The 17059-nt window shown below is 53.0% G+C and overlaps 1 protein-coding gene across 3 annotated transcripts in view; it reads left to right on the forward strand.

Moving 5' to 3' along the window:
* Nucleotides 1-17059, forward strand: part of PPARD (peroxisome proliferator activated receptor delta) — an 85565-nt gene that overhangs the window by 56218 nt on the left and 12288 nt on the right. For 2 of the 3 annotated variants that reach the window (XM_065912337.1, XM_065912339.1), the window contains exons 2-3: nt 10058-10186; nt 14441-14671. In XM_065912337.1, coding sequence (XP_065768409.1) covers nt 14542-14671 — 130 coding nt within the window. In that variant the 5' untranslated portion in view covers nt 10058-10186; nt 14441-14541. The remainder of the gene's footprint in view (nt 1-10057; nt 10187-14440; nt 14672-17059) is intronic. The other variant, XM_065912340.1, reaches the window with a different exon arrangement.

Raw genomic sequence — 17059 nt, forward strand, 5'->3', positions numbered from 1 at the left:
GTGACTGCCATGATTCACTGTGGGGAATCATGGGTTGAAGCCAGAAGCAGAGAAGCCAGTTAGGAGGCCGTCACAATAATCCAGGCAAGAGATGGTATTGCCTTGGACTGGGATCCTAGCAGTGGAGGTGGTGAGACGTGATTAGATTCGAGGTGTTGATCACAGGCAGAGACAACATTTGCTGACTCTGACATTTTGGCCTGACCATCTAGAAAGCTGGAGTTGCCACTTACTGAGCTGAGATGAGAAAGACTTTGGGGGAAGTACCAAGAGCTTAGTTTTGGGTGCGTTAGGGTCGTGATACCCTTGGGCATCCAGTATGGAGATCTCAGAGAAGCTGGGAGTGGAGGAGTAATAGGGGAGGCCGGAGTGCATGGAAGGTCATGAGCTCACAGGAGACCATGCAGGCGGGGACTGAGGGGAGAGGAAAGGAGCCCTTTTGAGACTGGGCCTGACTGGGAGCAGCAGAGAGGTCAACATGGAGCAGCCACTGAGGTCGGAGGAGAGCCTGGGAGCCAGGTTGAGAACAGACATAAAGGGGGAAGGGTCCAGCAGTGTCCCCCGAGCTCTGCTGAGTCAAGATGAAGGTAATACGTGTTCAGTATGGGAAGTTTTAAAAGTAGAGCACCATAAAACTAATAAATCACCTGCCACCCTGTTTATGTAAGGAAACTTCCTTCCATTCTTTCACTCGTCATTTTTATGGGAATCATGCTGTCTCTGTAGTTTTGTATTCTGCTACTTTCCACTTAGCAAACTTGTAAAGAGTCTATGGAAGTGTGAATATAATGGTTGGATAATACTCCATTTTCTGGGAGTGCCCTAATTTAATTATCCATTCCTTTATTATTGGGCACTGAGTCATTTCTGTTACTTCTCATTATTATAAAAGTTGATTTTGTTATTATGAATAACATTGCCTTGAACAGTTAGTACAGTTGGTACAGTTTCCTTTGAGAGGAATTACCAGGTCAAAGGACATGATTACTCTTAGGTGAAGCTGACAGGCGGAGTCACGGTTTCTCCTGGACAGAACTTAGCTGTAGGGCTCTTCTGCGTCTCCTCTCCCCTCGGGGAGGTTCAGAAGCCACTCCGTCCTGCCAACCCCCATTTCTGCCTTGCTCCGCTCCAGCCGGAGTCTCGCGTCTCCTGGGCCGATCCGACTTCCCTTCCCTCTCCCGCGGCCTGGCTGTGCCCCCCGCGCACTGCCCCTCTCCTTGCCCCCGTCCCCTGTCCCCCACCTGGTTGGTTTGCGGCAGCAGGAGTTAGAGCTCCCCTGAGGCTCACTGAGCATTAGGATGAGCCAGCCCAGTGTAGGCGCTCAGCGCTGTGCCCTCCGCTGCGATGAGATCGTGTACGTGGAGGTGCCTTGTGAGCTTTAAAGGGCTGGCCGATGTCCAGATCTTAGTTATTGTTTAAAAAGAAAAGGTTATGAGCAGCAGTGTCCCGTCCACGCCCTGTGACCACGTACACCCGCAGCAGGGCCGCGGATGCACAGGCTGGTTGGTCTTGCTGGTGGAGACGAGGTGTCAGGAGTCCGGGGGTGCTGCGGTGGAGCTGTCAGGCCCCGGACGCAGTGGCTGTTTGTGGTCATTGGCCCCCCGCCCAGCAGTGCCAAGTGCCACATGTGCTCCCAGGCGGGTGGGTGTGGCAGCCAGGGAGCAGTGAGACCAGAACAGCGCTGGGAGGCTGGAGCCTGGGCCCGGCAGAGCAGCAGTGGGGCTTGGAGTGTCCCGTCCAGCCCTGACCTTCAGCCCCGGGCGGGGCATGGATGAGGACGCAGGTGAGGCGCTAAAGACGTTCTCAGCTTTCCGTAAGGGCTCCATCCCTCGGCTCCTCAGCCCGGACCCTCCAAGGAGTGGGTCAGGGGGCGGCTCCTCACAGCCAGCCAGCCTGGGCTCTGGGAGGTGGCCCCTGTCTCACGCTGACGCCCCTCCTGGGCACGCCGGCACCCTGCAGCCTGCCCTCCATGGCAGCAGAGGAATCCATGTCTGAACGCTGTTCTGGTTCTGCCCATCGCCCTCGGAGCCCTCCCAGGTGCTGCTGCTCCTCAGATAGACAGCCGAGCCCTCTACCTGCTCCTTGAGGCCCCAGGTAGTCTCCAGCCTCAGCCAGATCAGCTGCCCCGAGCTCCCAGCACGCCGGGCTCAGAGGGTCTCTGCCACCCTCCTCCCTCTGAGGGGTCTCTGTCACCCCCTGGCCCTGTCACCTCACCTGCCTGCCTCTCAATCAGAGGCCATGTCCTCCTCGGGACCCCCTCCCCAAGTACCCACGCCAGGCCTTTGTGGCAGTGTTGGTCCTTCAGAGCCCTAGTCATCCTTCAGAGTCAGGCGTTTGCATTGGGCACATGGTGGTGGGTGCTTAACCGAGTGAATGAAAGCGGCAGGCAGCAGAGGAGAGAGGTGCTGGCAGCATCATAGCTCCCGCGGTCCTTGAATGAGAACGTTCTGGAAGCCCTCACTGCAGCCCTCTGCCTGCTGGCACCCCCGCCCTCGCCTCTGCAGCTCCTCTGAGCAAGGAGGGTCCTCAGCTCTCAGGCTCCCAAGGAGTGGTCTCCGTCGCTTCTCAGCACACCCTTCTTTTACCTTCTAAGAACCTTAAAGCATATTATTCAGTTTTCTTTGTTCAAAGCATATCTCCTCTTTGTCCCCCCCATGTTGAAAGTGTCCCATGCTCACTGTAAAAACTTTGAGAAACACAAAAAATATATAGTTAGGGAAATAAAGACCACCCATAACTGCACCCCTCAGAGGAAAGCACCGTTAACAATTTGGCTGTGTCTTTCCGGTTTTGTTTCTGTGCATTATGCAACCTGTTTGTTTGTTTCTCCCCCCTCCCTCACCGCGCCCTGGTGTGAGATTATTTTTCATATTTTTTTAAATTTATTAATTGTAATTGAAGGATGACTGCTTTATAGAGTTGTATTGGTTTCTGCAAACATCAGCCTGGATCAGCTGTCAGTACACGTGTCCCCTCCCTCCTGAACCTCCTTCCCACTGTGCGCGTGTCTTGACATCCTTGTGGTTCTGTTGTCTGTGAAGCCAGGACTGGCAGCATCACCTCGGTCCTCCGTGGTGATGGACAGGGCTTCCCAGCGCCCTGACCCGTGCGCCGGGCTCGGGGGCCCAGAACTGGCTGCCCCCAGACCTCTCCTTGGTCCTGCTTGGGGAGCTGTCCTGCCCATTCTGACCTCTTATCTAAGCACCTCCTCTGGGTCCCTGAGGTCTCATTTATTATGACTTAGCTCCCTTCCACAGGACTGATGGGCTAACTCTTGATGGAATTGGAAAAATTCTAGAATGGTTGGGGAGGGGTGGCTGGCTGGCCTCCTCTGGTTCCCACAGGCTCTCTGAACAGGATCAACCCCTCATTGCTTGGGCTTGGCCTCCGGGGATTCCAAGGCCGCAGTGCCCCGAGGGGAGTGGGGTGACCTGGGCTGACGAATGGGAGCAGAGAGCACGGTGGAGCTGCTGGCCCGGAAAACCAGGGCACTGGGTCAGCACCAGTTAATGATTGAGAGGGAAGCTCAGGAGCAGAGCAGCCAGGCCCCATTCCCGTGGGCTGTCTCACCGCTGATCCAGAGGTCCGCTCCTCATCCCTGCAGTGAGGGATGGACAAAATGCAGTACCTGGGTCTTCCCAACGGCCGGGCAGGGGACAAAGGCTCCGAAAGAAGCCCAGACCCAGAGCAGGGCAGGCCCTGTCAGCGCTCCCTCCTCACGGTTGATTGCAAGGCAGGGAATTGGGAAATTCGGGGTGTAGGTCCCTGGAACTCCAGAGGCCAACACTTGTCCACACTGGAATACCACTCACTCCGTGCCAGCCCCTGAGGCGGCAGCAGTCACAGCCCGTTTGTTGACTGTTAAGCATTTGCTGTGTGGTTGTCTTCTCCGCATGATGGCCACTCAGGTTCAGTGGTCATACCCCAGCTTTAGGGCTGAGAAACTGAGGGGCTGGTGTCTCCCCCAAGTCACAGAGAGAGGGGAGCAGACCCAGGGTGTGACCCCAGGCCTGACACACGAGGCTGCGGGGCACTGCCTCTCAACGGCAGCGATGGGTGAGAACAGATACAGTGGCGGCTCTCCCAGCTGGACACAGTGTGGCTGAGGTCAGTGCTTTTGCCTGTTTATTCATTCAGTGAGTGTATGCTGAGCACCCATTAAGTGCCAGGCACTGTGCCAAGTGCCAGGGACCTAACTCTGCAAGATAGATGGAAGGCATTATCTGGGAAACTGATTGATTACGTGGTGAGCACAAACCAGCTGACAGATGTTGCAGTTCAGTGCGGTGACTGCAGATCTGGAGGGCCTGGCTCAGGGTTGCAGTAGAAAGGACCAGCATGGGGCTAGTGAAGGCGAGCTCCCCAAAGAAGGAGGGGGCTCTGGAAGGAAAGTAGCCCTTAGCTAGGGGCAGGAATGGTATTCCAGGCTGAGGCCAGTGCCAGCCCCTGTGTTCAGGGTGTGATGCCGCACCTGTGGTGAGTGGCTTCAGGCTAGAGAGGGCGTGACCAGAGTCTGTGGTGGTCATTTTCTGGCAGGAGTATCCAGAAGAGCTCTCACCAGGTGTTCTTGAAAAAGCAGTTCTTGGCAACTAGACAGAAGATTCAGGGGTGATGCCTCCAAACTGAGGCTCACAGATCTAGCAGGGCAGGAATATACCAGCTTCTGGTCCAGTGTTAACCCAGTACCACATGCACGGCACACAGTATAGTGATTAAGACTTGCGCCAACCTGCCTGGTCTCAAATCCTGCTTTTCCAATTACTGTGTGACTTTGACTCGATTACTTTCCCTCTCTGTGCCACAGTTTCCTTATCAGTTAAATGGAGATAGTAACAGCACCTGCTGGTATGATCTAAATCAAATCCGTTATGATTTTACAGTGGAAGTGACAAAAGATTCAAGGCATTAGATCTGATAGACAGAGTGCCTGAAGTACTATGGACGGAGGTTCATGACATTGTACAGGAGGCAGGGATCAAGACCATCCTCAAGAAAAAGAAATGCAAAAAGGCAAAACGGTTGTCTGAGGAGGCCTTACAAATAGCTGTGAATAGAAGAGAAGTAAAAGGCAAAGGAGAAAAGGAAAGATGTTCCCATTTGAATGCAGAGTTCCAAAGAACAGCTCAGAGAGATAAGAAAGCCTTCCTCAATGATCAATGCAAAGAAATAGAGGAAAACAATAGCATAGGAAAGACTAGAGATCTCTTCAAGAAAATTAGAGATATCAAGGGAACATTTCATGCAAAGATGGACACAATAAAGGAGAGAGATGGTATGCACCTAACAGAAGCAGAAGATATTAAGAAGAGGTGGTAAGAATACACAGAAGAACTATATATACAAAAAAAATCTTCATGACGCAGATAACCACCATGGTGTGATCACTCACCTAGAGCCAGACATCCTGGAATGCGAAGTCAAGTGAGCTTTACGAAGCATCACTATGAACAAAGCTAGTGGAGGTGATGGAATTCCAGTTGAGCTATTTCATATCCTGATGCTGTGAAAGTGCTGCATTCAATATGCCAGCAAATTTGGAAAATTCAGCAGTGGCCACAGGACTGGAAAAGGTCAGTTTTCAATCCGGTCCCAAAGAAGGGCAATGCCAAAGAATGTTCAAACTACCACAAAATTGCACTCATCTCACACGCTAGCAGAGTAATGCTTAAAATTCTGCAAGCCAGTCTTCAACAGTATGTGAACCGTGAACTTCCAGATCTTCATGCTGGATTTAGAAAAGGCACAGGAAGCAGAGATCAAGTTGCTAACATCCATTGGATCATGAAAAAAGCAAGAGAGTTTCAGAAAAACATCTACTTCTGCTTTATTGACTACACCAAAGCCTTTGACAGTGTGGATCACAAAAAAAACTGGAAAATTCTTCAAGAGATGGGAATACCAGACCATTTTACCTGCCTTCTGAGAAATCTGTATGCAGGTCAAGAAACAATAGTTAGAACCAGACATGGAACAACAGACTGGTTCCAAATTGGGAAAGGAGTACATCAAGGCTGTATATTGTCACCCTGCTTATTTAACTTATATGCAGAATACATCATGAGAAATGCTGGGCTGGATGAAGCACAAGCTGGAATCAAGATTGCCAGGAGAAATATCAATAACCTCATATACGCAGATGACACCACCGTTATGGCAGAAAGTGAAGAAGAACTAATGAGCTTCTTGATGAAAGTGAAAGAGGAGAGTGAAAAAGTTGGCTTAAAGCTCAACATTCAGAAAACTAAGATCATGGCATCTAGTCCCATCACTTCATGGCAAATAGATGGGGAAACAATAGAAACAGTGAGAGACTTTATTTTGGGGGCTCCAAAATCACTGCAGATGGTGACTGCAGCCATGAAATTAAAAGACACTTGCTCCTTGGAAGAAAAGCTATGACCAACCTGTACAGCATATTAAAAAACAGAAACATTACTCTGCCAACAAAGGTCTGTCAAGTCAAAGCTATGGTTTTTCCAGTAGTCATGTATGGATGAGAGAGTTAGACTAGAAAGAAAGCTGAGTGCTGAAGAATTGATGCTTTTGAACTGTGGTGTTGGAAAGACTCTTGAGAGTCCCTTGGACTGCAGGGAGATCCAGCCACTCAATCCTAAAGGAAATCAGTCCTGAATATTCATTGGAAGGACCGATGCTGAAGCTCCAATACTCTGGCCACCTGATGCAAAGAACTGACACACTGGAAAAGACTGTGACTCTGGGAAAGATTGAAGGCAGGAGAAGGGGACGACAGAGGATGAGATGGTTGAATGGCATCACCAATTCAATGGACATGAGTTTGAGTAAACTCCGGGAGTTGGTGATGGACAGGGAGGCCTGGCGTGCTGCAGTCCATGGGGTCGCAAAGAGTCGGACATGACTGAGCGACTGAACTGAACTGAAGCGGACAGCGCCTTAGTCTTGAGGGTGAGATGTGTCAGCATACACACAGCCTGGTGTGTCGTGAGCCCTTGGAGAATTGGAAGCTGGCACTGTTATGATGGACGTGGTGAGCCCGAGGCCGGGAGCTGTGACTCAGCTTGGGCTCCGGCACAGAGAGAGGCGCCCAGGGTGCACCACAGTTGCGTGGGTAGAGCACACGGATGACCCGCCTCAGAGCATTCAGTCTGCTGCTGGCATCAGGGAGTGCCGCCTCCCGGGGTGACGTGGTAGGAGGGTTAGGGCCCCGGGTGGCTTGGTTGCTCAGACTCCAGACCAGGCCTCTCTGGAGCTCTGGGCCATTTGGGGTAAATTGCTCACTCCCTCTGCCTAGGAAGTCTGCCTGCCCAGTGTGAAATGGATGGAGTGGTGCTACCTGCCCAACTTTAGCTCCCAGAGGGGCAAGAGGGTGGGATGCTTGCTTAGCAGGCTTGCCTGAGTGTGTGTGCAGGCCAGGATGAGTAGCCCAGGCGTTTGTTTCGTGAGAGTTTCTTTTGCTGGAAACTTCATTTTCTGTCCAAGCACCACAGAGCAGCACCCCTCTCGTTCTGGCTGCAGGACCCGTGTCCTGTTGGAGGGCAGCACCAGCTTCTCACGTGGGGCCAAGCTGTTCCCCAGGGAGAGGGTGTCTGGCCCTGGCACCGTGCTGGGGTTGGCAACAGCAAAGACCAAGGTTTCTCAGCCACGTAAATGTTAAACCTAGTGCCTGGTGCTACTTTTAGTGCCAGGGCCGAAGAAGAGAAGAAGGGACAGGGTGTATTGCAGGGAGAGTGGTGGGTGGGGTGGCGGCTCCCTTTGAAAACACAGCTTGTGGGCCTGGGCCCCGGAGGAAGGGCGGCCTTGGCTGCTCGGTAGAGGGCAGACCGCAGCTGCAGACGGAACAACTGAGGCTGTGTGACAGTGGACGGCCTCTGGCAGATTGCAGGGATGGGCCGCAGCTTAGGGTTACATCTGAGTGAGCAACAGCCCCAAGGGCTGTGTTTGTGGGTTTTAGAAAGCCATAGCGCAGCTCCCCCTCAGCTGGTGTCCCTCGTCGGTCACAGGCCGAGGGGCAGCTCCAGGCTGGGAACGAACATCCACCTGGAATCCAGAGACCCTGGCCCCAAGTTCCAAACTCTAGCCAGAGCCCAGAATCACATCTGGTTTCAGGAGGCCACCACTTGCCCCCCCAGAACCTGAGAAGAGCTCCTCTGGTCATGGTGAAAGAACGTTCTCCCAGCGGGTCTGCAGACAGGACACCGGGGCTCAGGCTTGCAACTCCTGGGAGGCCGGCTGGACTCGGGCCCCGTGGGGTCTGCAGCCTGCGGTCCTCTGCTGCATCCTCCGGCGTGTTCTCTGAGAGACACTAGTTAGGCCGGGCGCGCCTGAGCTTTTAGTCTCTTGGCTTATCTGCCCGGGGGAGCCCCTGGTGCTGGCCTTGGCCGGGGTGGGGGCCGGGGGATGTGCTTGTGAGGACTGGGCCAAGCCTGCCCCGCAGAGAGACCTCGGTCATCTCCTGCCCCCCTCCAGGGTCGGTCCTGACAGTGAACTCTGTCCTGTGTCCCGGGTCACTCAGAGGGCGCGAGGGCATGTGTGAGAAAATACTGTGTCAAGTATCTACACGGGGAGCTGTGGTTTTTCCTCCTGTTCTCCTTCTCCAAGGCGGCCCCAGTCCTCGTGGCCCTGTCCTTGGCTCTCATCACCACAGCCCTGTGGGATTTCCCTGTCTCCACCGACACCCCGTCTACACAGATCCCAAAGCAGTTTGTTCTGATCGGCCTCATGCGCTCGTTTCTGTGGTCAGGGCCACCACGCCTGGGGCTCGCGGAGGTCCCGTGGCCCACCTCCTGTCACCACGCGGCACATCCCCCGACACTGCTCGTCAGAAGCCTCCTGGGTGCTTCAGCCACGAGCCCGGCCGAAGGTCTGGCGCCCCTGCCCGCTGCACCTCCAGACCTTTTCGTTCTGTGACGCGTGAGGAGTCCGTGTCTCCGGCCCTCGTGGTTTGGGTACTCGCTAGTTGCTGTCGCGGGTCTCCTGCGCGCCAGGAGAGGCGCGCACTGCTCTCAGGGGTCATGAGGTCCTCGCCAGCGCCGCCGCCGCCCTCCCCAGGCGCCACTCTGCTCCTCTGTCCTACCGCTGTGTCAGCTCGGGTGGCGCTCAGCTGCACGAAACTGCAACCTGGCACACATTTAATTTTTCCACCTCATGAGCGGTCTGGGGACCGATGTTCCCGGGCTTGTTCCGCAGCTCCGCGATGCTGTGGCGACCCAGCTCCTTCCTACTTTGAGCCTCACCCTCTGGAGCTGTCTTCTCAGGCTCGTGTTTCCAGGAGACCCTTCTAGCAGACTTCTGTCTGCATATGGTTGGTCAGAATCGTCACCTGGGCGCTGTCACTGCTGGGCGTGTGGGAGGTTGAGTGTGTAGCCAGGCACGTAGCTGACCAACGGAAGGTGAGAGGGCTCAGTGAGAGAGGGCTTTGGGATCGGTAGTACCTGGGGGTGACTGCCCCAGGTGGCCGCTCGCTCATCAGTCAGGGTCACTGGCAGCAGCTGCGCCTCTGAGCACTTCCCCCGCTTCAGGTCTGCTGATTCCCAAGTTGAGTGCCCAGGGAGGATCAGAGAGTGATCCTTGAGGAACCAGTTTACACTAAGTCAGACGCCCATCCCTGCAAGTGGGGGCAGCAGTTCATGCGTTGTGAATGAGGGAAGCATCCCAGGAGTGCATGCATTGGCCAGGTCTGCTTAATTTTTCAGAGAAACAAGAAAGCTAGATTTTTTTTTAAGTTGTTTTTGTTTTTTTTTAATCCGTATTTTGAAAAAGTCTAGGCTTATAGAAATACTGGAAAGATTGTACAGAGTTCCCATATACCAGACACACCAAAACTGAGAAATGAAGGCTGGTACAGTACTATTCATACTAGCTGAATCAGGCAGACTGCAGACTTTACTTGAAACTTCCCAGTTTTCCCATCACCATGCCCTTTTGTCACAGGACCAGTCCACCGTCCTCCATTGCATGCGGTTGTTAAGGCTTCCATCCATGAGACTGTCCTCAGTCAGAAAGCCAGAGTTTTACATGACTTCTCCCAAGTTCTTCCATTCTGCTGTAATAATTTGGAAATCATACATTCTGTTTACAGTGTCTTAGTGGTAACCGTTGAAACGTTTCCGTGGACCGTAATATTCATCGGCATCTCTAGCTGTCTCCTGAGAAAGAACTTGAGCAGTTTAATGCTCATCACGTCCTCTCATCTTCCACATTATTGTTTGTAAGTTTTGCCTTTTCATTTTATTCTAATTTGAATTATTTTTAGGATAGGTAACATGCTTAAAGTTCAGAATTTGAAAGGTATCATAGTAACACAGCATTGTAAATCAACTATACCCCAACAGAATTTTTAAAAAAAAATAAATGGTACAATGAAAAATCTCTGACCCAGACACTCAGTCCCCTCCTGAGGCAGCTGCTGTTCCTAGTTCTTATGTAGATTTCCAGCACTATCTTATCAGATCAAATCCAGCTTCGGTATATTTTTTTTTGCATAAAGTGTAGCTCTTCACTTCATTTTGCAAATTGCTTTCTTCTCTTATTAATATATCTTAGAGATACTCCCATATCAGTGCATAAATATCATCATCCTTGTTTATGGCTGTCCCCTGTTAATGGATACCTAGCTTGTTCCCCACCCATGCTAGTCAAATAATTCTGTAATGAGTAACCTTGTGCTAACACTGTGTGCCACTATCCTTCAATGGAAGGACAGCTATAAGATACAACCTAGAAATGGTATCTCTGGGCCAAAGGGAATGTGTCCAGTAATTTAAGAGATGTAGCCAAATTACCCTCTTTAGATGTCGTGCTAATTTACCTTCCCACACGGGACCTGTGAGATGATATTTCCCCAGGTGCATAGCCACAGAGTGTTAGCGTTTGTTTTAATCTGATTGTAAAAAGTATATTTCAGGGAGTTCCCTGACAGTCCAGTGGTTAGGACTCTGCACTTTACTGCCCAGGGCCCAGGTTCATTCCCTCGTCAGGGAACTAAAATCTCACAAGCTGCCACAGTGAGGCCAGAAAAAAAACAGTGTATTTCAGTGATGTTTTAACTTGTATTTCTCTTTTCATAAATGATGTTGAGCATGTTTTCATATGTTTAAGAAGTAAGTGTATACCTTTTTTCTATAATTTTGTATCTTGGGCCCGTTTTTTTGCTGGATTGCTGGTCTCTTACTTAATTTTAGAAACTATTTTAGAGCAGTTAGCCCTTTGTCTGATGAAGTGCGAATATACTTCCCAGTCTGTTACCTGTCTTGTTTTGCTTTTTCTCTTCTGGGTTTTGTGTGTGTCTTTGTCTGTTTGGCCGTGCTGGGTTTTAGTTGCAGCACGTGACCTGTTTATTGTTCACAGCATGTGGGAACTGGTTCCCTGACCAGGGATCAAACCCGAGCCCCCTGCGTTGGGAGTGCAGACCTTAGCCCTTGGACCACTAGGGAAGTCCGTGAGGGTTTTTTTTGTTTTTCGGTTGTTTTTTGTTTTTTTACTCTGTAGTAATTTGTATTTTTATGAAATAGCATTTGTTAATTTTTTTACCCATAAGCTTTTACCCATTAGGTTTTACGGATTTTAGTTATCAATCTTCACTTTTCCTCCACTTAGCTTTTCAGCACTTTTTATAATTCATGTATTTTTGTTTTAACTTTGAAACCTTTGATTTATTTGGACCTTGACTTGGTAGAAGATATAAGGTAGGGATGCAGATGGCTACTCACTTGTCCCCATATCATTTCCTAAAGAATCTGTCTTTTCTTTTTGGTTTGGAGTGTCATCTTTTTTAAAAAAATAAATGTATTTATTTTTAATTAGAGGATAATGGCTTTACAGTATTGTGTTGTTGCTGCCGCTGCTAAGTCGCTTCAGTCGTGTCCGACTCTGTGCGACCCCATAGACGGCAGCCCACCAGGCTCCCCCGTCCCTGGGATACTCCAGGCAAGAACACTGGAGTGGGTACAATATCGTGTTAGTTTCTGCCAAACAGCAGCATGAATCGCATACACATGGACATGTGTATACATGTCCCCTCCGTCTTGCACCTCCCTCCCGCCCCCAGGCCATCACAGAGCACCGGTCTGAGCTCCCTGCGGCACACAGCAGACTCCCACTGGCCGTCTGTCCGGCACAGGGTACTGTGTTTGATTCAGCGCTGCTCTCTCAGTTTGCCTCTCCCTGGAGCGCCGTCTTTGTCACATTGAAGTCCTGCCCCGCATGCACTTGTGTCTGTTTATGGACTTTGCATGTTCTCTTCCTGTGCCAGTGCCTCACTGGCTTATTTACCATAGCCTTTCTATATAATTCTTTTTATTTCTCTCCAGTTAATTCCCTACCTCCATCCAGCCTCTTTGCTCTTTCAAGTCCTATCCTTCACTCTCAGTAGACAGCTATCCCTTGTACTCAGGTTAACGAAAAAGTGAGGTCGTTCCCTGTGAGCCTTAGCACCCCTCCTCATAGACAGTGCTGCGGCTTTTCGTGTGTTCCTCATCCTGTGCGCTTGAGTTATTCCCCGCCCATCAGTCGTTCTGCCCCGGCTTCCCCCTTGAATCTTCAGACTGTCTTTCTCAGAAGACCTCCCCTTTAGCCACAGCTTACTTGAGTCTCCTCTATTCCAAAAAACCTCCTCCTGGCTTTGCTAGTTTTTCAAGCTACATCCTCTTATGCATATTTATTCCTTGATATAATCATTTAACAGTAAGTCTCCTTCACTGTCCCGGCTTACTTGCCACCACTTACTCTTCAGAACCCTGCTTTCTATCCCACCCACTTGGCTGAAATTTGTATAACAAGGTCAAAGGTAACCTCACAGTCACCAGATTCAATAGCAATGTATCTGTCTATCAGTCTTAAAATCTGCAGCATTTGACATGGTTGACTACCCCCCCAGCCCCTCCCTTGTCCCTGACACGCTTGGCCATTCCGAGTCTCTCCCATCTCTGGCCGCTGCCGCGTCATCCGCTCTGGTACCCGGTCCTCCTGTGACATGTCAGTGTCCTTCAGTGAGCTGAATTCCTTCCTGTGGCTGTCATATCAGTGAATGTGCACCCCCACACACATCTCCGGATTCCTAACTCCCCAGCTCTTAGAGTCTGGAGCTGAATTTCCAAACTGGCTTTAGGAGACCAGTTTAAGAGGTCATTGTGTCAGTCCACACAGGGAAGATGAAGGCCTGGTGGGAAGGAGTGATTCAGAGGGAGCGACTTAGCACCCACTGGAAGGTGCTCTGCTGTCCAAGGGGTTCTCAGTCTGGGCTGGGCATTACAGACCCCAGGGGAATTAAAAATAAAAGTCCCAATGCCCAGGCTGCCCCCAAACCAGTCAGAGGAGAATCTATGAGGATAGCTCCCCAGTGATTCCAGTATAGCCGTTTGCAAGTCTAGAGTGGGGTGACAGAGGTGAGTCTCAAGTGACTCCCACTTTTTGGTTTTGATAGGCAGGCGTTGGGCGTCTGGGTCACAGAGGCAGGGGTCACCAGAGGAGGGAAGGGCCAGCTCCGGGCCAGAACGTGGCTTCTGTTTGGATCGGTTGAGTTTGAGCTGCCTGTGGGACATCCAGGGTGAGGTCCCAAAGGTGCGTGAATCTCCCTGAGACAGGTCTCTCCTGCTCTTAGTTTCCCGGGTCTGCACCGCCACAGGATGGTCTGGTCACACGCCCTGTGACTTGAAGTGTGCCTGCCTGGATCCAGCCCGCCCTCCCAGCCGTCTCTTCAAGGCCTCTCTCCTGTGGCACCCCTCGCCCTGCCAGCAGGGTCCCCCACCACTCCTCACGTTGCTGCCTCCGCGTCTCCTCTCAGGCTGTATCCCCGAGAGGTGTTCCCTGCCGGACTGTCCCCACATCTTGTGGCCTTACCCCCTCTCACTCACGTGTGATTTGTGGACAAGACTTGTAGAGCGTTGGAACTGCCTCCTCCAGGGTGGCGTGTGCATCGCCCCTTGCCCGGTGGCTCTGTGCTGACGGTCTGGTTGCAGACCTGTCAGCTGCTGGCCTAGTGGGCAGGGCGCGTGTCTTTTTCCTTCTACCAGAGGCAGGAAGGGTGGGATCCACTGCCTTCAAGCCGGGTGCTTAGGAGAGCGATGATTCTTAGGCCTGGTGGGGACAGGATGGGGGTTGGAGGGCCTGGTGCATATGAGGATCTCCGGCAGGGGCTGGAGAATTTGACAAAGGCCCTCAGGCTATTCCCATGTGGCTCCTGCAGGCTCAGGAGGCAGGGAAGGATTCACAGGGCGTGTTGCCCACCACATCTGGCTCACAGAGACTGCTGTGAAGCCCAGAAACCTGTGCTGCAAGAGCCAGGTGGGCAAAGGATGGAGGGGCAGTGACCTGTGATGCCAGGAGTGGAGATTGGCTCACTGCAGACCTGAGGCGCTCCTGGCCCAGCAGGACGCGCCCCTCCCGTCCTCCCGGGTGGGGGCTCCCCTCCCCATCTGTCCCCACTCATCCTCCCCAACCTCCTTCTGTCTTCCCCTCCGCCCAGGCTGACGGGAACTGCCCTGTAGAGATCCGTCTGCGTCCAGACCCAGATGATGCCAGAGCTATGACCGGGCCTGCAGGCGTGGCGCCCAGGGGAAGTCAGCCATGGAGCAGCCCCCGGAGGAAGCCCCTGAGGCCCGGCCAGAGGAGGAGAAAGAGGAAGCGGCAAAGGCAGAAGGAGCCCCAGAGCTCAACGGGGGACCAGAGCACTCACTTCCTTCCAGCAGCTACACAGGTGAGGGGGTGGACCGGGGACGCAGACGGAGTCGGGTCGGGAGGCTGGCCTGCTGCGAACAGCATCATCATGGGGTGCAGGGGAGCAGGGTGGGTAAGGGCTGGAGCCGGGCAGCCCGGGGTCTCAGCCCTGCTCTGCTGCTCACCAGCTGCAGCACCTTGGGCGAGTTGTACCCCTTCTTCCTGGGGAACACAGGGGTTATAGCGGGTGTACACGCAGGCTTTTGTGGGAATTGAATGGGTTGGCGTTTGTAATGCGTGTTGCTGTTGCCATCCCACCTCTCACACTACAAGGGACCCAGGGCAAACGCGCATCAGCAACATCCAGAAAGATCACATGTGTGTGTGATGATTAGGATTAGACAGAATACACAGCTCAGTTCATCTGGTGCTAGTTACACGTCATCCGGGTGCTTTGTAATTAGGCAGATACTGAGCAGTTAGTGAGAATGACTGGAATTAATTAATAGTACTTTGGTGCAGCCAGGCAGATTTTTAGCTTCTCTTGCCTCACGTGTTGGTTCCCCGGTGTCTGCTGCCAGCATCAGTGCAGACGCCTTCCTCTGGTACCTTGTGCCACTCCATCGTCCTCCTCCTCTTCTCATCGTCATGATGTTGGGTCCACCGCCAAGGGCACCTGGACGCCCCCTCTCAGCCCCTGGTCTCCCTGCTGCTGACGCCGCCCCTTCCCTCACCGCCTCACCCCAGCTCTCTCCCGCCCTCTCCACCATTCCTTGCTCCCTTCCCACAGAGCGAGCTCTGGGTCAGTAGAGGATGTGCTGCCTGGAGGGGCATCCCGACTTCGCTGCTGGTTTCAGCTGAAGTGGATCCCGACTGCAAGTAGTGACACAGGCAGAGGAGCGGGCTGGCCCCACAGGGATGGCTCTGGCCTCTGAGTCTGCATGGGGAGAAGGAGGTGGATGGGGTCCGGAGTTGAGGCATGGCGGACGTGGGCTGTTGAGGTCGGACTGGCCCCCGACTGAGCCTGCAGCTCCAAGAGGCCTGGATCCCTGGGTCACACTGCTCTGAACCTGCACAGCAGGAGTCCGGCTTTTGCGGAGGTTCCTCCTCCTTAGGGCACAGGGTGGTCAGGCGACTGGAGAGCCATCGTCCAGTCCCTCCGGTCCCACCAGACACCCAGGCATCAGGGGAGCACGCTGCTGTGACTTCAGGCCCCGAGAGAGGGCGTCCCCGCGCCCCCAGGCTCACCTGCTCCCTGTTGGGTGGCTGGTAGCTGGGAAGGCTTTGCAGACCGGCCTTCCTCAGCAGAGAGGACTGGCTAACCTGCAACCGTCCGTCAGGCAGTGCTGACAGCACACACTGGCTGAACTGGCGACAGGCACGGGGGGTTAGGAGGCAGAGGGGAGACCCCGGGGGCTAAGAAGGAGCCAGAGGGGTCACCAGGGACCCCGGGGGGAGGGAAGGCTAGTGAGGGCCTTGGGGTCGGTGGCCTCACTGCCTGCCCTGGCCCACACCATCCCCGGGCACGGAGAAGTTACCAGTGTGGTTTCCTGCACACCTTGGGGGACCATATCCCCTAGTGATAGCTTGTTCACATGCAGATGTGCGGTAGCTGGTGCAGTAGCAGGCGAGGCAAGTGAGGTGGTGGAGTCTTGGGGAGCTGCTGGGTTTTTGGGCACACAGCGAGGTGTCTGGGGCAGAATTTGCCCAGCCGGTCTCACAGTGCTGTGTACGATATGGCGTTTAGTAGATTCCTTGTATCAATAAATGGATGACTTGGTAGTAGATAGACCTACTTGTTCGATAATTGAAACAGGAGGGTTTGTTTAACCTAATCACTTAAGTGAAAGCCATAGTGTATAAAATTCTACAAGGCAAGCCTCCCACCAGAAAAGCAGGAGCAGGCAGTTCACGGTAGGACAGACAGACAAATGGCCAGAAAACAGGAAACATTTCTCAGTCTACTAGACAGCCAAAGAAGGGCTCTTCAGACGAGATGTCATTTAGCGTGTGAGTTTGGTGGTGAGGACCGGGCTGGCCTTGCAGCCCCGGAGGTGGGGGGAGGCGGCTTGGCGGTGCAGGCCAGCACTTCTTAGCGTGTGCTACTTCAGTCCTACAGCTCCTCTTTGAGGAATGTATCCAGTGTAAACACTCGCTCAGAGATCTCCACACTCATCCACAGCCATGCCGTTCATGATAGCAGAAAATTGGAAAGCGCCCATGTGTGGGGAGCTGGTTATATAAACTGTGGGAGAGCCATGCGTTGGGGTGCCGTGCAGTCGGTAGGAAGAATGAGGTGGTTCTGTCTACACTGACAGGGAAGTAAGCTCCCGACTGCTTGAGGATCCCACTGTTTAAAAACCCTCACGTACCTCGGAAGGCACTGGAAGAGAAGAGCCAGAGGCCTGGGGGCTGCTCGGAGGAGTAG

Source organism: Muntiacus reevesi, chromosome 20 (assembly GCF_963930625.1).
Source record: "Muntiacus reevesi chromosome 20, mMunRee1.1, whole genome shotgun sequence".
Taxonomy (NCBI): Eukaryota; Metazoa; Chordata; class Mammalia; order Artiodactyla; family Cervidae; genus Muntiacus; species Muntiacus reevesi.